The 20,482-nt window shown below is 40.7% G+C and overlaps 1 protein-coding gene across 2 annotated transcripts in view; it reads left to right on the top strand.

Moving 5' to 3' along the window:
- Window positions 1–20,482, top strand: part of SRGAP1 (SLIT-ROBO Rho GTPase activating protein 1) — a 1,651,729-nt gene that overhangs the window by 1,342,368 nt on the left and 288,879 nt on the right. For both annotated transcript variants that reach the window (XM_044088250.1, XM_044088251.1), the window contains exon 16: window positions 20,354–20,459. In XM_044088250.1, the coding sequence (XP_043944185.1) occupies window positions 20,354–20,459 (106 nt within the window). The remainder of the gene's footprint in view (window positions 1–20,353; window positions 20,460–20,482) is intronic.

Below are 20,482 nucleotides of genomic sequence, written 5' to 3'. Positions count from 1 at the left end.
AATTTTAAGTCTCTTAATTGCTTATCTAACGTGGCCTAATTCTTTGATTTACTGATGAGTCAGGAGTGAGTAAACTGTTACACAATATGCTTGTCCGTTACTGCTTTTCCATACAGAACCACTGTTGAGAACCTTCCCACATTTTCCAAGCTTTTTTCGTGGCTTCATTTGGCATGGGACCTCTGCATCATTTTTTTTTTTGGGAACTGATGTTCATTCTCGTGTGCTCTTCATGCTCCAAGAAAATATGTACATCGAGACTATCTTCTGATTAGGGTGGGCAGTCAAGCTATAATATAGTGTATGAATTAATAAAAGAAGACCAAAGTCCTAATTCCTCTTCATTGAAGTGTTGTATATGTCTAGGAATGAGCGTTAATATTCCATATGTCCATCAGGGCAGTTCATCTCTCAGGGGAATAAATTACCTCACCGACTGTCACTGTATAAACTTGTCTTTGCGTGTCCGAATCTGTTAAACAGAAGGAAAGGCTCTTATCTGTGTCTGGGTTCTTTTTGGTGCAATATCTTCACAGACCTTGAAAGCAGTGTGGTTTCACCAATTCTGCTGACCCTTGATGAACCAAGGATAGTTTACAGTGGCTGTTTTTTCACTTCAGTAAGATTATTTTTTTTCTCTATCTTGTGTCTTCTCTTTTCATTTCTCTGTTGCCCAGATGTTTACCTGGAGATCACTATTGCAGAGCTCCAAGCTTATTCTGACACGGTGGTGGTCTAAGCTTATTCTGACACGGTGGTGGTCTAGTAAAACTTGTTCAAAGACCTGACGTCCATTACAGTGGGAAGTCCTCCTACTTGTCCTCCGCGACAGAGTGATAGTGGAGTATGCAGAGCAGTCAGTATACCAAATATCTGTCTGGATTAGAAGAATTTTTAACAATGATTTGATTATAAAATTATGCACTGTTTGCTGGGTGTGTATTGATAATTTTGTCTTGATTTTCTAGTTTTTTGTTTAAATAGCTGCATTTATTATTTTAGGCTAGTGTTTCTTTTTGTCACTGAGAGTGTCCTTGCTTTAGATAATAACTGAACGTTGTAATAATATCAGTTTTATTTATCATTGCTCCATCTGACACATTTTATTTGTGTTTGTTCACCTGAGTAAGGCACTGATCCATACAGACCATTTTCAAGCTTGGTCTAGGAGCATAGTCTGTTGAGGTGACTTGCTCAATTACACAAGTATGAAGGAACCAAACCTTAGAATAAACCACTCAGCCTTAACCTTCAGTGCTGCCAAACTAAAAATTATTTGTACTAATATGCATCCTTGATTGTGTAATACTCGCTACTCTGATATGTAATCTGTTCTACAAACTAAACCGTGAACTTTCTTACTTTTCTGATTAACTGTTGTATTTCCAGTCTATATCTTAAATAGGTTCTCTTGGGATCAGTCCACTATCCTGTTTAACAAACTTTAAATAAATTAATTAGTGTGTGTGTGCTTGGGAATAAGCACTTAAAGATTATGAAGTAGCAAATTAATTTGTTTATCCCCCCCCCACCACCACCACCACCACCCCAAAGCTCATAAGAGGCAAACAGCTTCAGCATACTATCAACGTCTGGTTTCTGCCACAGAAGAAATTTGCACAAAAGATGCTTCATTTGCTGTAGGTTGAGAAGGAAAAGCAATAACCAAGCAAGATGTTAATTGCATTACCTGTCCATCTCTGGCAGGTCTGTCCGTTTCATAGGTTCATAGGTAGATACTAGGCTATCTGCCCGAGGGCATTTATAAGCCTAGCCAGAGTATGTCAGCTTTCGCCACCCCATTTATTAATTAACTGATCCTCTGTCAAGCAGAGCCAGTGAAGTGATCCCAGGGGTGTATTTTCTGTTACCCATCCACTCATCAAGGTTTCTCTTGAAGAGTGTTAGTGAGGGGCTCTGCCTGATGTAACTTGGAATTTTGTTCCAAAGCATGGGGAGTCTCTGTGAGAGGAATCTATCTCTCCAGCATGTTCTATTTATTGTTGTGGCGAGGTTTAGCTCACTAGAGCGCATGGCTCGCAGTGACTTGAATTTCTTTAGGTGGAGCATGTCCATCAATTCTGAGTTGGACATGGCTTTGTAAGTCAGGCAGAGATCACCTCTGAGTAAGCGATATGCCACTGAGTACAGACGGAGATTTTTCAGTCGGGCTGCATAGGACATATGTTTGAGGCCAGTAATCCTCTTGGTGAGGTAATTTTGTGGTCTTTCCAGCTGTTGAAGTGTCTTGTGAGGTACATCCCAAATGGGGCATTGTACTCGATGATGGGTCTAATGAGTGACGAGTAGAGGGGCACTATAACCTCTTTATTTCTAGATGCGAGCCCTTTAGTAATTAGATGGGCCACATAGAAGGATTTCCTAACTACTTTGGCAATATGGTTGTCAAAGGAGAGATTATTATCTACCTGGGTCCCCAGATCTCTTATTACCTCTTCTGTATTAAGGGGGCTGCCACCTATGTGGTAATTCATGGTGTTTTGTTTTTCCCAAATGGGATGACTTTGCATTTTTTGGCATTTAGCTTGAGGCCATGACTTTGACACCAGGTGTCCATCTCAGTAAGGCCCTTTTGGAGTCAATTATGGCTCCCAGTTTGCAGTCATCAGCGAACTTGGTTAGCCATAGTCCTCCTGTGTCTGCCTGTACTTCTGAGAAGTATATGCTGAACAGTAGGGATCCCAGGACCGAGCCTTGCATGACACCACTTGTGACTGGTTTAGAGTCGGACCTGTAGCCCGCTATTCTTACCATGTGAGTTCTGTCTGTAAGCCAGTTGGCAACCCATCTCATGACGTAGGGGTTTATGTTCAGGCTGGTCAGTTTTTCTGTAATACCCGAGTGGGGAATGGTGTCAAAAGCCTTTCTATGGCCTTGGGTGACTCTCAAAAGAAGTCAAACAGGTTTTAGTAGGCATGATCTGTCTTAAAATGAGTTCCATGATGATGTGCTCCATAGCTTGCAGACCAGGCTAATCAGGCTTATGGGGTGATAGTTCCCAGGGTCATTTGTGGCCCCTTTGTGGAAAGATGCAGCCTGGGGCACCATCTGGGTCTATTGATGTGTGTTTTTTGCTTTGAAAGGGGGCTTTTTACCTGTGTGTCTGTGATTTTTGGGACACTACACTTTTCTTTTGGAGGGGGGAGGATGATGTTTGTTGTGAATGTTGCCAGGGATGTTGGCAATATCAGTAGGTTCAGTATATTTTGTGCTATTTTGCACTGCTTTGTGGTTATCTTTTGAATCCTTGACTATTTTTCTTTCGAAGTTAGCCTTGGATGATTTCATGAGGGACCTTAGTTTCTTACTGATACTGATCAGGGATGTCTTTCCTTCCTGGGATTTGCTTTTTTTAAACTAGTTTCCTCCTTCTATTGTATAGCCTGTTTATTGCAGTGGTCCACCAAACTGGTTTCCTTCTCTTAGAGGAGTGAGTCTTGTTTTTGCTAGGGATGGCATGATCCGTGCTCCTTGTAGATGCTCATAGAGTGCATTTGTAAAGGTTTCTGCATCTTGGACAGCGTTATTCTTTAGCGTGGGGGCTTTGAAACTTACCACCTCTGTCTTAAGTAAGGTGAAGTTTGCTTTAGAAAAGCTTTTTACTGTGGTTTCCGTAGTTGGGGTGGTGGTGGGGTGTGGACATCGAGCGATTAGTTTATGGTCTGACCTAACAAGAGACGGGTTGACCTCCGGTGTGGAACACCTATCGCCCATGTTGGTGATGACCAGGTCCAATATGTTTTCACCTCTGTTAGGAGAGTTTACCAGCTGATCCATGGCGTTTGAGTTGATGAATTCCAGGAAGTGCTTGGCCTGGGAATTTGTACTCAAGTAGTTTTCCCAGTGAATGGTAGGGTAATTAAAATTGCCCAATATCAAGGTGTTCGGTAGGACCTTCATGTTTTCCAGTGTCTCCAGAAAGGTGGAGTGGTGGTCCTGGGTCATGGAGGGTGATCTGTAGCAGGCCACAATTTGCTTTGCAGATTTGCCTGATGTTAGTTGCACATGGATGATCTCAGAGGTATCATGGTGTGCCACTAACCTGGAGGTGTAGGTATCCTTGATGAATATGGATACACCCCCTCCTTTTGTGTTTCGGTCCTGTTCTGTGGCCGAAATGTGTGGTAGGAGTTGCAGCCTGGTAGTGCTGGGGTGCTCTCTGGAGCCTTGAACTAGGTTTCAGTTACTGCACAGATGTCGACATTCTCCATACTAAGGAGTGCTTCGAGCATGTGCATTTTGAGATTTAAACTCCTGGCTTTGAGTAGCATAACACTCAGTTTTTTGTTAATTGTACTGTTTACAGGGTGGGTTTGACTTTTGAACCTTGCCTAAAAAAGGCACTATGGGGGTAGCAAGAGCCTTGGCCAGTATTCGAAAGCCTAGGGTTGACAGGTGCAAGCCCTCTCTTGTGAAGCAACGCGGCTTGTCGAGCATGTCGTCCCAGGCTGACAGACACTGGATCCCCTTTGAATGACACCAGAAGCGTAGCCAATTGTTGAAATTGATAATTTTGTCTTTATACTGAGGTATAATTCTTGGTGAGGGCAGGATGCTGCTCAGGGTCAGGGTAATACCAGCCTGGGCTGCATGATCAGGGAGCTCTTCCATGTCACTTTTCATGTAGTCCAGTGAGGTACGTCTCAGGTCATTCACACCAACATGAACAATGACAGTCATATTTGTACTTCTTCTGGAGTGACCTGAGTGCTTGTGTTATGTGGTGGATTCTGGCTCCCGACAGGCAGCTAACAGTAACCTTCTGCTTATCCAGCCTAGTGAGTGGGACATCAGTGTGCTTGACTATAGAGTCACCTATTACTAGTGTGTTAGGTATGTTATTTCACCTTAATGGCTGTGATTGTGCAGCACACTGATTTTGTGTTTTATGTGTTGTCTGGTTTGTGACAGGAAGTGCATGTTGTTTGGGTGTGTGCTTTGGAGGTCTCTGATGCTTTTGCAGGTTTTTATTTAGAGCCTCCGAGTATGATTTTGTGTATTTATATGTATTTTTTGCCAGTGCTGTTTTTGTGCAGCTGTAGGTGTGGTGCAAGTGTTAACCTACTCCTCTTGATTGTCTGTTCCAGTCTTGGGTGGAGACAGCTTAGCTTCCAGTTTGGCTGTTTAATTGCATGTCTTGCATATGTTAGTGTTTTGTGGTAGGAGGAGAGGGTTGTCTGTGTACATGAGGCAGTTGTAACATTGCCTCAGGATACCCAGATTCACCAGCTGGACTGAAGAGTGCACCTGAAGTTGCCCTTTGGTCATGCCTGAATAGTAGGGTGAGCTGCTTAGTCGCTTGGTTGGTGAGGGATGAATAAAGAACCTTTCCCTGCTGGGCAGTCAGTGTCAGGGTATATTAGTGCTTGCAATTAGGTCTGAGCAAGTGCTGGGCTGTAAGATGCTTTTTGAGTGCTTCGGTTGAGAGTTAGACTAGTTTCAAATGAAAAACTGAAGAGGAGACTTAGTGGAGCCGGGAATAATTTAACCGTAGCTAACCGGCACTGCCCAGTGCGCAAAACCGCCCAAAATGGCCAATAAACTGCTAACTTCTGGCCTGGAACCACTCCTCCAGGGACAGATAGGTTACTCAAAGCTCCCCTCTCTCACAGGTGAACAGAGAAACTTCCTTCTATCCAAGTAATGTATGGGCAACTCAGAAATTAGTATCACAGCCCTGAATTCAGCACTAGCCTGAAAATTGGACTGTACTAGCTTAGAAATGTGGGAAACAAGGAATTTTTTGTTTTTTGTTTTTTGAAAAGATAAGGCAAAAACAGTAACAAATACATTTAAAACAGCTTTAAACGACTACAAACGATCCGAAAAGGCTAACACACTTTACTGTGTAGCCTACAACAGTGAAACAAATTATTTAAACAAAAAACAACTTTTTAAAAGTGCAGGCAGTCAAATAAGTACAATATGTGAAAAAACAAGCTTTTAAATCACACTAAACACTCGAAAATCTGCTTTTAGGTGGAAAACAGTTAAGTACGGCAAGAAAGTACAGAAAACTGATACTTAATCACTCCAAAGTCTCTCTTCTAAGCTAGAAAGCTTGTATCAGTTTAAGGGTTTCTAGTGCTACCCAGTAGGTTAGTTACAGGAAAGATGGGAAACAAGCGCAGATCTGGTCTTTTAAACCAGAAAGTTGAAAGAGATGGACAGACTGTCCAAATGGTCAATAAACTACAATTTCTGTGCCAAGAACCTCTTCTCTCATGGTAGACAGGCTTCCTAGTGTTTACCACTCCCACTGATAAGCTAGAAGGCTTTCTTTCAACATAGAAAGTCTTGCGGGGCCCACAACTCTGTATCTGGACTAGGCTGCTTACAGGAAAGGTGGGAAACCAGCGCAAGTGTGGCTTTTAAACCAGAACGTTGAAAGAGATGGGAAAAAAACTGCCCAAATAGCCAATAGCTACAATTTCTGGGCCAGGGACCACTCCTCTTGTGGTTGATAGAGGCTACCACTCCTATTGATAAGCTAGAAGGCTTCCCTCCAACACAGAAAGGCTTGGGGGGCTCAGAAGCTTACAAAGAGTCCTGGATACAGCAAATCTGTACCTGGACTAGACTAGTAACAGGAAAAGCAGGAAACAAGCGCAAGCAGACTTTTAAATCAGAAGGCTGAAACTGATGGAAAAGCTTCCCAAACGGCCAATAAACTATAATTTCTGGGCCAGAAACCACTCCTCTTGTGGTAGATAGTTTACCTAGTGCTTACCACTCCCACTGATAAGCTAGAAGGCTTCTCTCCAACACACAAAGGCTTGGGGGGCTCAGAAGCTTACCAACAGTCCTGGATACAGCAAGTCTGTATCTGGACATGACTAGTTACAGGAAAGGCAGGAAACAAGATTAGAATTTTTTTTTTGTTACAGAAAAGCAGCTAAAACAGCAGTAAATACAAATCAAATTGTAGTGCAGGCCAGTACACCCGAGTGTGTGTAGCAACACTACGGCAAATACAGTTCAAATAAATGCAATTAAATTAACAAATGACTAAAAAACAAGTGCAGAAGGCAGTAAATTAGAAAGCTACTAGCAAGCAGTAATAAGTGCAGAGTAAGAGCGACTGAACAGATAACAAAACGCAGAAGAGCAGCTAAGACAGTCACACTAAGAGCAGCTGAATTATATATATATATATATATATATATATATATATTTTTTTTTTTTTTTTTTTTGAGGGAGGGAACAGAGCAGGGTTAAGAGGCTACAGGGGTTGTCCTTCCCAAATGCTCTCTTTGTGTACACAGCAGGAGTGCCTGAAATCAGAATATGATCTCACTGCAACTGCAAATGAGATGGGCCCAGAAGGAGCATCCAAATACAAATCTACAAGTGGGCAAATGAGATAGGCCCAGAAGTAGTATCCAAATGCAAATCTACAAGAGGGGCGGGCAATTTCAAAGCCGCCAACATTAACACCAAAACAAGAACAGGGAGGGTGGGTGAGGTAGATGTTAGCCGGCCAAAGCTCTGATATTAAGCATAGATAACTCAAAATGTGCCACTTATATAAGGCAAGACAGAATGTCAGTGATGAGCTGAAACTACCCCCACTGCTATCAATGGCTACACAGAAATTCTAAAAAGTACTCTGTAGAGAGACCACCACAACTTCAGTTGAGTTAATATTCAGTGAAAAACACAAATAAATAAATTAAATACAGTACTATATGCAAAAGAGCAGATAAAAGTGTACTTAAATTCACTTGTACGTCCAGCTGATTTCAGGTAGATGTTAGCCAGCCAAAGCTCTGATATTAAGCAGAGATAACTCAAAATGTACCACTTATATAAGGCAAGACAGAATGTCCGTGATGAGCTGAAACTACCCCCACTGCTATCAATGGCTACACAGAAATTCTAAAAAGTACTCTGTAGAGAGACAGCCACAACTTCAGTTGAGTTAATATTCAGTGAAAAACACAAATAAAGTACAGTACTATATGCAAAAGAGCAGATAAAAGTGTACTTAAATTCACTTATACGCCCAGCTGATTTCAGGTAGATGTTAGCCGGGCAAAGCTCTGATATTAAGCATTCATCTAGATGAATTACTGCCTTGAGTACATGTGCTGACTAAGCCCTCTAGTATAGAACTGTAACCCATTTGTTTCCCTGTACTGAATATCCCAACATAGAGAAAGCAGGCATCTGCTTGGCCGTCATCCAGGCAACCATAGAGGAGTTTGTCTCACACTGGCATCCCAGCAATGAGGACATTTTTAGTGCAGTCCTAACCCCTCCCCGGGACAGGAGACGTGATCTGCATTACTACAGCATCCACCATGCCTTCTGCTAATGCTGTGATTGTGGCATTGGATGGTCCAGATCTGCCCCCTTCCATATCAGCTTCAGCAGATGTCTTGAACTGTTAAACTCTGGTTGCTTCAGCCTAAGTCAGAACTTTATCAGTCTACACTCCCTGAGCTCTGTCCTCAGCTGATTTCTGTACCACAGCTTCTTGGTCTTTGGTACATACCTTCACATGGCACTATAGCCCCAATCCATAATCTGCATGCATAATCATCTTTAACATGGTGTATTTGCACATCCTTCTATGTTTGTTTTGGTAAAACTGTATTGTTAGTTGTAAATACAAGTTCTGTCAGTGTAAGGTGGTGCTGATGTATAAACATTCACTGTATCTGTTCATTCTCAAGAAGGACTTCTGCAGGACACTTCAGCAAACACATTAGATGAAATGACAGTACATCACCACAATGTACTTTTTTAACTGACCATTAAATGATTTTCTTTCAGCCACCATTTTTTAGGTGATTGTACAATTTGGGCTTCAGTTATTTTAGTGTCAAGGTACGTGTCGGCTGTTCTCTGCCATTCATGGCCTCATAGAAAACAGGATTATATCCATGCAATTCCTTAAAGGAGTTCTACATCTCTACCCAAGTTTGAAGAACCCCTACTTCATGTGGGATTTGAATGTTATGATTCATGGCCTTGTTGGTCCCCAGTTTAAGCATTATGATTTAGAAGCATTAAAGTTTGAATTTGGAAAATACCATTTCTGGTGCTGTCACCTTTGTAACCTCTATTTCTTAGCTGCAGACCCTTGTGTAAATGGAACCATATTTGGTCTTTCACAAGAAGTTGGGTCCCCTAAGGACTTACCCACTAAAGCAGTTTACAAACTGTCCATGGACCAGTCAATGTATCCCTTTGTTTTTATTTATGGTGCACAGACTGTGGAAGAAAGAGCCTTTAGGAGAAGTGGAACTGTTTGTTTTCTTTGCTTCGGGTAGCAAACAGCTGTTGGTTACCAAACCAACCTTCTTACATGGATTAGTAATTGCATTCACGTTTGGCACTCGGTGGCTAACCGTTATTGAAAAATCTTGCAGTCAAAGGCCACCCTACCACAGATGTGGTTCTGCTAATGTTTCTTTCAACTATGTCTATATATTAGAAAGAGTGGTTCACACTCAACTAATGCAACACCTCAAAGATAACAACCTTCTCTCTGATTCACAACATGGCTTTAGACCATCTCACAGCACCACCACAGCCCACCTATCATTCACGGATATAGTTAACCACCACAGAAACAATGGTCTGATTGTATTCTCCATATTCTTAGACTTATGAAAAGCCTTTGATATGGTTAACCACAGCATTGTTCTCACTTCTCCTATCTAGCATAAACATAAGCCCCTCATCTATTGCTTGGTTTAACAGCTACCTATCTACTGTCAAACAGTTCTCTGGAAAGACCGACTATCCCCCCTATTGCCAGTTACCATAGGAGTCCCTCAAGGGTCTATTCTCGGTCCCTTACTGTTCTCCTTATATACTAACCACATCACTTTATCCTCACCATCTGTGTCAGTAGTACAATATGCAGATGACACCACCCTTATTTGCGCCGCCTCCACACTACATGAACTTCAATCCGTAACCCAGAACTACTTCACCCTCGCAGAAACATGTTTCACCAATATCAAACTTCTTTTCAATCCCAAAAAAACAAACGTATTATATTTGGCCCAGGAAAATCACCACCCCTAAGTGATAGCTTCTCTATCAAATCCAAAGACAACACTCAAATCAGCCCTACCACACACACAAAACTGCTAGGTGTTGAAATTGACAACAGTCTTAAACTCGACATCCACATTGCTCAAACCATCAAGAAGGTTAACAAAAAACTTGGACTCCTTTATAGGAATAAACGTTTTATGGCTAATAATACCAAAGCAAGGATCCATCTCCTATCCATCCTCTGCCATGTCGCTCCCATCTTAACCAATCTCCAGCAAACCGACCTAAATAAAATGGAATCTTGTTACAACAAAATCACTAAATTTGCTACTGAATCCCCTTATAGGTCCTATCACTGTCTGTCACTTAAGCAAGTCAACTGGTTGGAGCTACCTCATATGCTACTACTCAACCAACTATCTACTTTAAACAAACTCTACTACTTTCCCAACCTAACCCTTGCACTACAGGAACTCATACAACCACACATCCCCACTAGAACTCTTAGATCCAGCAACCAAAATCTCATGAAAGTCATCAAGCATAGAAATGATGCTGGCAAATCCCTTTTTGCCAGCACCATTGCCAAAAAATGGAACACCCTACCAAGCCATATAACCTCTACCACCTCCACTACTCAGTTTAAAAAACTCCTGAAAAACCATTTTCAGAATAATTGGCTGTGCTCATGCCATTCACCGGGCTAACCCTTAAAAAGTTAACTTCTGTGTACCCCAGCTACTCTCAGACAGTCTGTCTCATGAATACGAAATACTGCCTCTTTTTAGGTCTTTTGAGTAGATGTCTTTTGATACTCTGTACCTCATTGTTTGACTTTTATATGAACTGTTAATTTAATGTATTCCATACTGTATGTATCATCTCCTTGTGTGTATGCAATGAAAGCTCTCATAACATGAAACAAATATTCCATGTAATTTCCTGTTATTCTGTGTATGTGTTGTTTGGAGCTTACCTCCCTGGACCTCTGCTGAAAATGGACATGTGTCCAGTCGGACTCTCTCAGTTAACAAATGTAAAATAAAATAAAATAAAATCAGTGTGGTCCTCCATTTCACACCTTCACTGAATCAGGGTTTTCTTTAGTCCGTCTGTGGCTCTGCTCAACCTTCTGATTATCTGCCTGTTTTGACTGTTCTCTCGCTTCTTCCAACCTGGTGGATGTAATGTTTGGGATTCAGCCCAGTGCTAGGATCCATCATGGTGGCTCCCTGAAGTTAGATGTAACATGTGCATTCATAGTGTTAGTTGATCTGTGAAGAAACCGTCATTGGTGGGGAACAGATACCCATATCTTTTTCACTGTTGCTATTCCTGGGCTGCCCGTACACTAACTCTTGGGCATTAGAATTCCTTGTAAGTTTGGCAGGTATATACTTATTTACTTTATTATTTGAAATAATTGTAAGTACCACATCTTCATTATTTTCCTTGATTTGCAGAAAGAGTGCTGGTAGGCTCAAAGGCTAGATTTGGTCTACATAGATGGAGCATAACATGATGATGTGGGCTACCATGAGGCACCTACACCTTCAAGAATGGGAGCCTCAGAGAAAAATGCTGAATATGACTGGTGGATAGGATCAATCCAAGTTGTAGGACCCACCAGGAAGAATTTGTTTGTAGATAAGCCAATATAATAAGAACATTTCAGTTATTTGCTACTGCTTTCTCTCCAGTTTTGTGCTCTTTCCATGACATTTTGTTTTCTATATGCATTGTTTTGCATTTTTACCCTGAATTTAATTTGCCATGTTTTAGACCATTTAATAGTTTTGCCATGTTTATTATCATTTCTACACCTTCTTGAGGATGTGGTACCAAGGACCTGGCAAGAGGCCGCCTATGGTGAAAGGAGTTTAGGGGCATGATTAGCACTTAGTGTAAGTGTTTATGGGCTTCTGATGTATTGCTGTATTAGTGCTGAGTAAACGCATTTAAGCATCCTTGACCATTGATCATGAATAAGGCTGCCTAAATGACAAGGACATTGTGTACGTTTTATGAATGGCAGCAAAGACGTCCTTGCAGCAGTTCATGATTTGGTTTTCCTTTGGTGGTCCATAGTTGATCTGAGAGGTGTCAAAAAGGGAATGGCCCAGGGTGGCTGACAACTTAGTTCTAGTACTGTGTCTAAGTGGATCAGTTTGTCCCAAGTTAGCAGTAATCTTTTTGGTTCTCAGATTGCCATATTCTGACTCTGTGTCAGAAAAGTACTTTTGCTCCCATAACAAAATAGCATATGTTATACTGTATGTAAGCTGATTAACCCCCCCCCCCCCGCCACACACACAAACACATAGACACACACACACAAACACATAGACACACACTTGTAATAAACTAGTACAGATTAAGCACATTATTCTTTTAGAAACAATTTGCGATCAAACTTATGCATTCATTATTGTACTTATGCATTTAGCCTGATCCCACATAAAAATAGCACAGATAATATATATTTTAAATGCACGCCATCTTTAGACATGCATTAGCTTTGTTTGACAATGCTGCTCCTAACTATTCCATCACAGAAACTACATGCTTTTTCTTAGTTGGCCTTAACATCTGAAATGTCTTTTTTCTTTCTCCCACTATTAACTGTATGTCTCAGCCTTTTCTTGGAATAATACAATGTCTTTGTCTTTCTTTCATTGACATTTTGATTTGATGAAAAGTAAATTACTGTTTCTGTACAACATTCTGCTACAAAATTTGTATTGTATTTCTTTGTTCTTTCTAGAACTTTACTTTGCACTTTTACATCTCAAATAACTGCAGAGAGTGCCAGGATATTAGTTGAAAGCTTATGTACTTATTTTAAACCAAACATTTAAATACTCGTTTTGTTCTCTAATTATTCTGTGCTGTTAGTAATAGGCGTGTTTTTCATTGTTGCAGTGACATTAATGTTAACATTTGGGATTTTTGTTTGTTGGCCTTGATAATTTTAATATACTAACCACACAGGGGGTACATTGGACAAAGTTCAACCAGTTAAATTACCAGGCAAGCATGAATGACCTATGAGGCTTAATATTACATAATTACTGGATCAGCCTGACAACTGGAGTGTACAGCTCCTAGGTATTATAAAGGCAGAACTTAAAAATGAATTACAACCTTTGCCAACAAAACAGAAAAAATACATTCCTGTCTGCCTTTTAAATTAATCAACTCTCCAGAATGCCAGTGATCACCATGTCCACACCCGAGACACTTTACAATGTGTCTTGTGGCATCCAGGTACTTAAAAACAGTCCAGCTGCATGTGTTCAGTACCTTAGTATCACAAAAATGTACATCAGTCAAGGCTAAAAAAATTAAGTGCTGTGGCTTGGTACAGTATCTGTAAGACACAAATGTGGGTGGGATTCATGCAGGATTTACTCTGTTTTAGTCATACTTTTCCAGTTGGGAGTAAATCCTTGCATAACTTTCCACCTTCGCATGCACTGTCCTGCATTGCGTCAAACATGACTCCTTATCATACTTGCAAGACCCATAATTGTGAGCTCCATAACTGTGAAAAATAAACATCAGTATGCAAAATCAACAAAAATGTCAGACGTCACTGTGCTGCCTTTAAAGCTCCCCTGTTACTGTTATATATGAACATTAAGACTGCTGTATCTCAGGCTAGCAAGAATATTCAAAGTTCCTGTGATCTCAGGCTTAACATATATAATCCCACTTTTCACATACGCAAACAACTTCATAGGGCACAACCTAAAAAGCTTCATGGAGTTGTAGTGGGAGCTCAACACTTGCAGAGCAGAGATTTGGAGAGGAAATGGGAATTCAGAAGTTATGCTAGTCAGTTAAGACTGGGCAAGACCCTGGCAGTGGAAACTGGCAGTTTGGACATGGAATATCACTTAAGTACTCAGGGAAGAGCACTTCTGTGAAGGTTGATATGTACTAGCTAGAGTGAGCTGGTTTATCCTTTGTGCACAGCATTGTTGTGGAACCAGACTTCTCAAGCAGAGATAGTCTCTCTCCTGCTTTGAGCATGACCCTGAGAAGAGGCCCTGGGCAGGTGTGGAGTTTGTGCCTTAGTGTGATTGCAAGTTACACAAAGGAAAAATGTGTCTGTACATATGCATCTACCTGCTGTTTGGAATATTCAGCCTCCTTAGAGACTGTAGGGGCAGGGCTCTATAGACTACCACTTACTGATCTGTAGTTGTACTTGGAGACTTCAGCACTTATTTCAGGGATGATGGGGATATGTGGGGTGATATTTCAGGGATGATGGGGATATGTGGGGTGATATGACTGGAAGGAACAGTTTGCCTGATCCAAACTCTTTCTAAAATTCTGTGTTCATTGTTGATTGTCCATAACAAATGCTGTGTTTGAACACAAGGATGCTGATAAGTGTGCTTGGTACCAGATCTTCTTGGGCCAAAGGTTGATGGTTGTTTTCTAAGTCATGTCTTCAGAGTTTGTTTATTAACAAGTCTGATCCCAGTAGTCCTCTGGGGTACTTTCAGGTGGGGAGACATAAGTTGGTATCCATAATGATTAGGGGAAATTTGGTCAGGGCTCCAGGAAAATTTGCCTATTGATAAATGCTGTGGTACAGATTACAACCATCTGAGCTATCACCAAGTCAGGCAGATGGAACCTCAATTCAATGTCTTGTCTGAACAGGCCAGCTTATAGCAAATCTGCAAAGTCGTTGTCATCGCTAATGTACACTGGAGTGATTTGCTACTGAGTGCAGTAAGGCTGGTATAAAATAATAACTTCAAAATCAGAGATTGTGGTTCTGTCCCTTGAACACCGCCCAAAATGTGCTCCTCTGCAGAGTCAGTACTGAGAAGTGAATTCAAGCAAGTGCTGTGGCACCAGAACCCACAGTCTTCTGATCTTCTTGCACCAAAGGATAGTGTGCTACCTGTTGAGCAGCCTACACTGACTGTTGAAGCTGTACATGCCAGCTACTTGGGTCAGAAGAGACACTGGCCTGTCAACTTAGCCACCCCATGTTGTAGTGTAGTGGGCTAGATTGTTGGACAGATTTGGAATGCCCAACTGTGAATTAAAGGTGTTATGGGAATGTTTGCTTCTGTGGGGGTTGAGATTAACTTCCACCTCCAGAGCAGCTTCTTCTGCCCATCTGGGAAATTCTTGGATGTAAAGTGTGAATGGACCCTATTTGAGACCTCAGTACCTCAGGTAGTAACAGGGAGTGGTGTCTAAAAGATACCTGGTGCTTTTCATAGCAGTAACCCCAGGACCCACTGGTATACATCAGCAGTTAGGGAAGCCATAAATCAAATAAGCAGGAGTGTTGTGAATTACTAGCAGCAGGGGAACCTCCAGGTTCGGGTGTCAGTACTTGAAAGCCAGGGCTGCAGCAAATGTAGCATTTGCTGAAGTACTGGTCCAAATATCAGAGGAGTTTGACAAAGAAAGCTATCTGGTAACTCAAGAGGTAGAGGCAGAGTACTGCCTAGAAAGTTTGCAGAGAAGACAGGAATGTGATAGATATGCCTTCCATGAGGGGCCAGTGCCATATACAAGTAATGGGATTAGAGCCGTGGCCACTGCAGCAATTACAGTTCTACTGTAGCAAGGTTGTGGGAATGGATGAGGTCCAGTCAGAATTGCTGAAAGTGCTGGATATTGTCGGGATGTCAGAGGGCTAAGACTGTACCTCTGAGTTCTGTTCTTGTGGCAGGACAGTGGATCATCTGTTTCTCTTTACACAGATATTGAAGGCATCATGGCGGCTTGCCATTGCCATCTCCAACTGATTTGTGGACATGCAGGGCCACTACTGCATATCATTCTGTCTGTGTATTTGAGGAGCAAGAACTGTTTATGCATTTGCCTCATTTAGCTGAATATGTTTAAAGTGTGGGTGGAGGATTTCACCTGGAGTGTGTCATGTTTCATTTCTCATTTACCTTCACTGAGAGGATATCAAGGAGCAGTCACGGTTTGGACAGTATCTAGTCTGAGGAGAAAATGACTTCCAGACTGGCACTTGGTAGCATCTGTCCTTCTCTCCAGCCCTTCTAGACCATCTGGCTTAATCCCCCTCCCATTTCCATACTGGAGCCGCAGTCTGGCCACAGCTGGTTGAACCAATTACCTATTTTCAGGGTGGTGGGGAGTGTAAATCAAGTTATCCCAGCCTAATAATCTTTTCAGGTTACAGTTTTCATGACCAAATTTTACCCATAGGTGCAGGCATGCTGTGATGGAAGCTCTCGTGCATCAACTTTGCCAACCGTGATGCATTTAGCATATGCACTTCCCCTGATGTTTGTACCCACATAGTTAGATGTTAGTGCTGCTCTCTGGCATCCATCTAGAGAGCTACCTGATGCCATAAAATCACATACCTTCCCCCAAAGTAGATGAGCCTGCCACTCTAGACTACCCCAACCAGCCAGCTTTCCAGATCTCTAGTTGATCTCCGGTCAACAGCATCACAGGTAGATACACTACCTCTGTGCCAGTAGGCTGACTTGCATCTTTGTTGTTTGTAAATGATGATTTCCTATTAGCTTCAAGTCCAGTATGATGTTTAATGTACACTGGAGTGATTTGCTTCTGAGTGTAATATGGCTAGTATGGAAATCCACACTTCAAAATCAGAGATCATGGTTCTCTTCCAAATAACAATGGATTGTCTTTTCTTATATGGGAGGACAGCTTGTAAGGGAAGTGGAGACGTTTAAGCATATTGGAGCATTGTTCATTAGTGAAGCTAGATCATGATATTGTTCAGCTAATGCATTCATTCATCATTGGTGGTACTGCAGCTGCTGTACTGGACTGTGGTGTGGAAGCAAAAACTGTTTCACTGAATGAAGTTCGGCCTCATTTTGGCCCGTCACTGTTTTGATTCCTCTCATTTAGATATTAGAATGCATGATTCTTAACTAACCAAGTGTGTATCTGTTGGTGATCTGCTTAACAGTGACCATCAAGGGTTTACTCATCGCTTACATTCTGTAGTCATATAAGTTCATTTTGCAGCTACAACTCATGACAGATGCCTTCAAAATTTGGCCTTTTGTTTTTTTTTTTTTTTTTTTTTTTTTTTTAGTTTTCTCAAAAGCTTTTTGATATAGTGAACCACCACTGTCTTATCCTATGTAGGTTGAATGAGTTAGAATGTTGCATTCCTGAGATACATTTTCGTCCCTGTAGTGTAATTGCAGAGTTGGTATATCTAATTAGCAGGGGATGTGGGGGGGTGACTTAAAAAAAAATATATATTTTTTTAATATATTTTTTATTTAAATTTAAAAGTTTCAAAACTTCGATCTTGTGGTCTTGATCATACTTTTTTGTTTTTATATTTTTTAATTTAAATTTTGAAGTTTCAAAACTTTGTCTTATGGTCTCGACCATAAGAAATTCGACATTTTGAAAGTTCAAATTTTAGAAGTAGACCCGTGTGTGTGTGTGTGTGTGTGTGTGTGTGTGTGTGTGTGTGTGTGTGTGTGTGTGTGTGTGTGTGTGTGTGTGTGTGTGTGTGTGTGTGTGTGTGTGTGTGTGTGTGTGTGTGTGTGTGTGTGTGTGTGTGTGTGTACAGCAACATTCTGTTTCACTGTATACTAACATTCTGTATCACTGTGCTTGGAAAACCATTATAGAGGTTGTCGTAGACTCATTCTTGGGACAACTACTATTCCCTGTATTTTCTTTTCGCACATGTAAGTACATAGAAGAGTTCAGAGGACATCACCTTGCTATTAAGTAAACTCCAGGGTGGATTCAGTAACCTCAGAAGCCAGCTGCAGCATAGTAAACTTTTTCTTAATGATAATCAGAGGATGCTATCAGTGGCTTTCTAGGAATGTTTGGCTCAACTGAAATAGTACAGAGTTGAAAATACCTAGGTACCAATATCAGTAACAGCCTAAACATCAATTATTTGGATTTGCACAGTGAAGAAACTAAAGAAAAATTAGGTGCCCCTTTAATGGGATTAAATTCTGTCTGCTCCCCCATTCAAGGAGTATTGTCGCTGAAACAGTATTGATACCAAAATTGCCATGTGGCACAACTGTTGTGAGTAATCTTTAAAAAAAAATAATAGGAATAAGCTTACAGCTACATGTAGTACCCGACTTTGCAGATGGTCAGTCTACCAACACTCAGCATTTTCATGTTCTAAAGAACCTTTTTTTCAGTTTTCTGTGCAAGTAGAGATTCAGTACTCCCAACTAAAGTTCACATAAACTAACCTGACCTATGTCATGTGTTAAATCTGTTATACACCCAGAAGAGAGCGCTGTCTCCCTAACCTGGTATTCCCTGAAGGGTAACGCACAGACTGTAGTTTCACATTTTCTGTTTACTGCCAACTGCAAAAAGTACTATGCCTCACTACTATTGTGTCATGACTCTGCGATTACTTAAGGCAGAGTCATATTTCACTTTACATTATGTCCTTTTTAATGCAAAACGTATGTGTATATTTCGGAGTGGGACGAGTGTATTTTACCCGTATAGTGTAAGTTGTATTTTTATTTATAGGTTATTTGTGTGCCACACTTTTTTATTGACACACTAGTTATCAGCACTCTAATGCACAATCATTAATGCATGATTCATTGGTTTTTGCCATGAAATTTTTAGACTGGAGTATCTCCTGAATTTCTCTTTTATCCCGAGATAGTGTGATTTCAGAGTTGCTGTATATAAGTAATAGACGTGTGGATGGGCACCCTGTAAATATGCTTTTATTACCCTTTTTTTTTTAAAAATTTAATTGTGGTTTACAGTCCAATGATTCTGATGTTTTGTGATTGCAGGTGTGTGACTCGATCACTAGAGAGTGTGAGTTTCATTATGGAGCTGTGTTACTTACGTGTGTGTGTGTGTGTGTGTATATATATATATATATATATATATATATATATATATATATATATATATATATATATATATATATGTGTGTGTGTGTGTGTATGCATACATACATAATCACCAGCAGAATCATGGATATGAAGCGACAAAAATTTGGTGTATTTTCTGGGTAAATAGACTTGCTTTGTCTGACACAGTGAAGCCCAAGATGGTCTCCAGTTAATCACTTCTTTTCCAAAGGGAGAAGAATCAGTTGCATCGGTTTGGGTACCTTTTTAGGCTGCCCCTTGGGTGTCTGTCATAGGAGGTATATTAAACATATTACACAGAGGGAGGCTCTGGGGCAGACCCAGGACGTGGAGAAATTTTATCATAACTTGCCTAGGGGATATCTGAGAATCCCACTCAATAATCTGGAAATTGTTGCTGGGAATAACAAAGTCTGTTCTGCTTTACTTAACATGTTGCCTCAATGACCTGCCGGTGAACCGTGTGTTTAGAACTATCAAATAAATAATTGATGTGAGGGTGCAGGTTAATTGCATCAGACTCCAGACTGATTCTTTTATCCAGGGTTATGTGTGCGTATACAGTACAGAGTCGGCTGTATTGAACTCTCTGTGGATACAGTGTTAAAATAGCAGTGTATTTATTTTTAAAGTTAGGTTTAACACAAAGTAATGAAACAATTAACAAAGATCTGACATTCTAGTCAGAGACATGTCTTGACCAGTCAGACCAGGAGTCTCTCTAGAGCCCCATGCATCCTGAAAAATGAATGTATCCTGAAACTTGTCATTCTTCAGCAGGCCAGGCTACACTTAAGAGAGAGCTAGGAGGGGAGGACCTGTTTGTAAAAGTAATCTCTGTAAAAGTAATCTAATGAATTTGCATTTTCTAGGTATTGAAACTATTCACATTTGGTATTGTTTTACTGCTTATTACCTTAGTTTCCGCTTGGAAGAAATTAATTAGTCAAAATGGATTCAACCTAAAGTTTACAAATGAGTGGTCAAAAATACCCCCTAGCATTGTCCTACTGATACCTTTTCTGCCTCTTTCAGCATCACTGATGTTTTGAAACTAATGTTTAACCCATTTCCATATACATTGTATCTTGTATTACATTGTACTAGTGGAGTTCTTGGCTTTCTCTGTGGGTTTAAAATTAAAAAATTAATAAATTAATAGTGTTACAGTACTGTTAGTTGTGTCACATGTCAGCGTGCGAGTCAATCTTGTCTTATACAGCTTGTTCTGCAGCTTATTAGAAGCCTGTATTGTCATGTAGTCTGTAAAGATATTTTTTTCTAAGTTGTATGATTTTGCCACCAAGTGTGAGGATACATTGTAATGCATACGAGCATACCTAGTGGAATAACTTAACGTTGCACGTTTTGTTGTTGAATGTTGTGCATCAGTTCAAAGGCCTTTATTTTTATCTGTTTTATTTTAGGAATAGATAATCTCTGTGAGAGAGCACTACACATTCGCAAAATTATTCTGACATTACCTAGGTCTATTCTTATCGTGATGAGATACCTTTTTGCCTTCCTCAGTCAGTAAGTATGATAGTTATTTTTTA

The sequence above is a fragment of the Protopterus annectens genome, chromosome 11.part0, assembly GCF_019279795.1.
Source record: "Protopterus annectens isolate FY-2018-M chromosome 11.part0, PAN1.0, whole genome shotgun sequence".
NCBI classification, from domain to species: Eukaryota; Metazoa; Chordata; order Ceratodontiformes; family Protopteridae; genus Protopterus; species Protopterus annectens.
The sequence above is the reverse complement of the archived record's forward strand: the minus strand, read 5'-3'. Positions and strand labels throughout refer to the sequence as shown.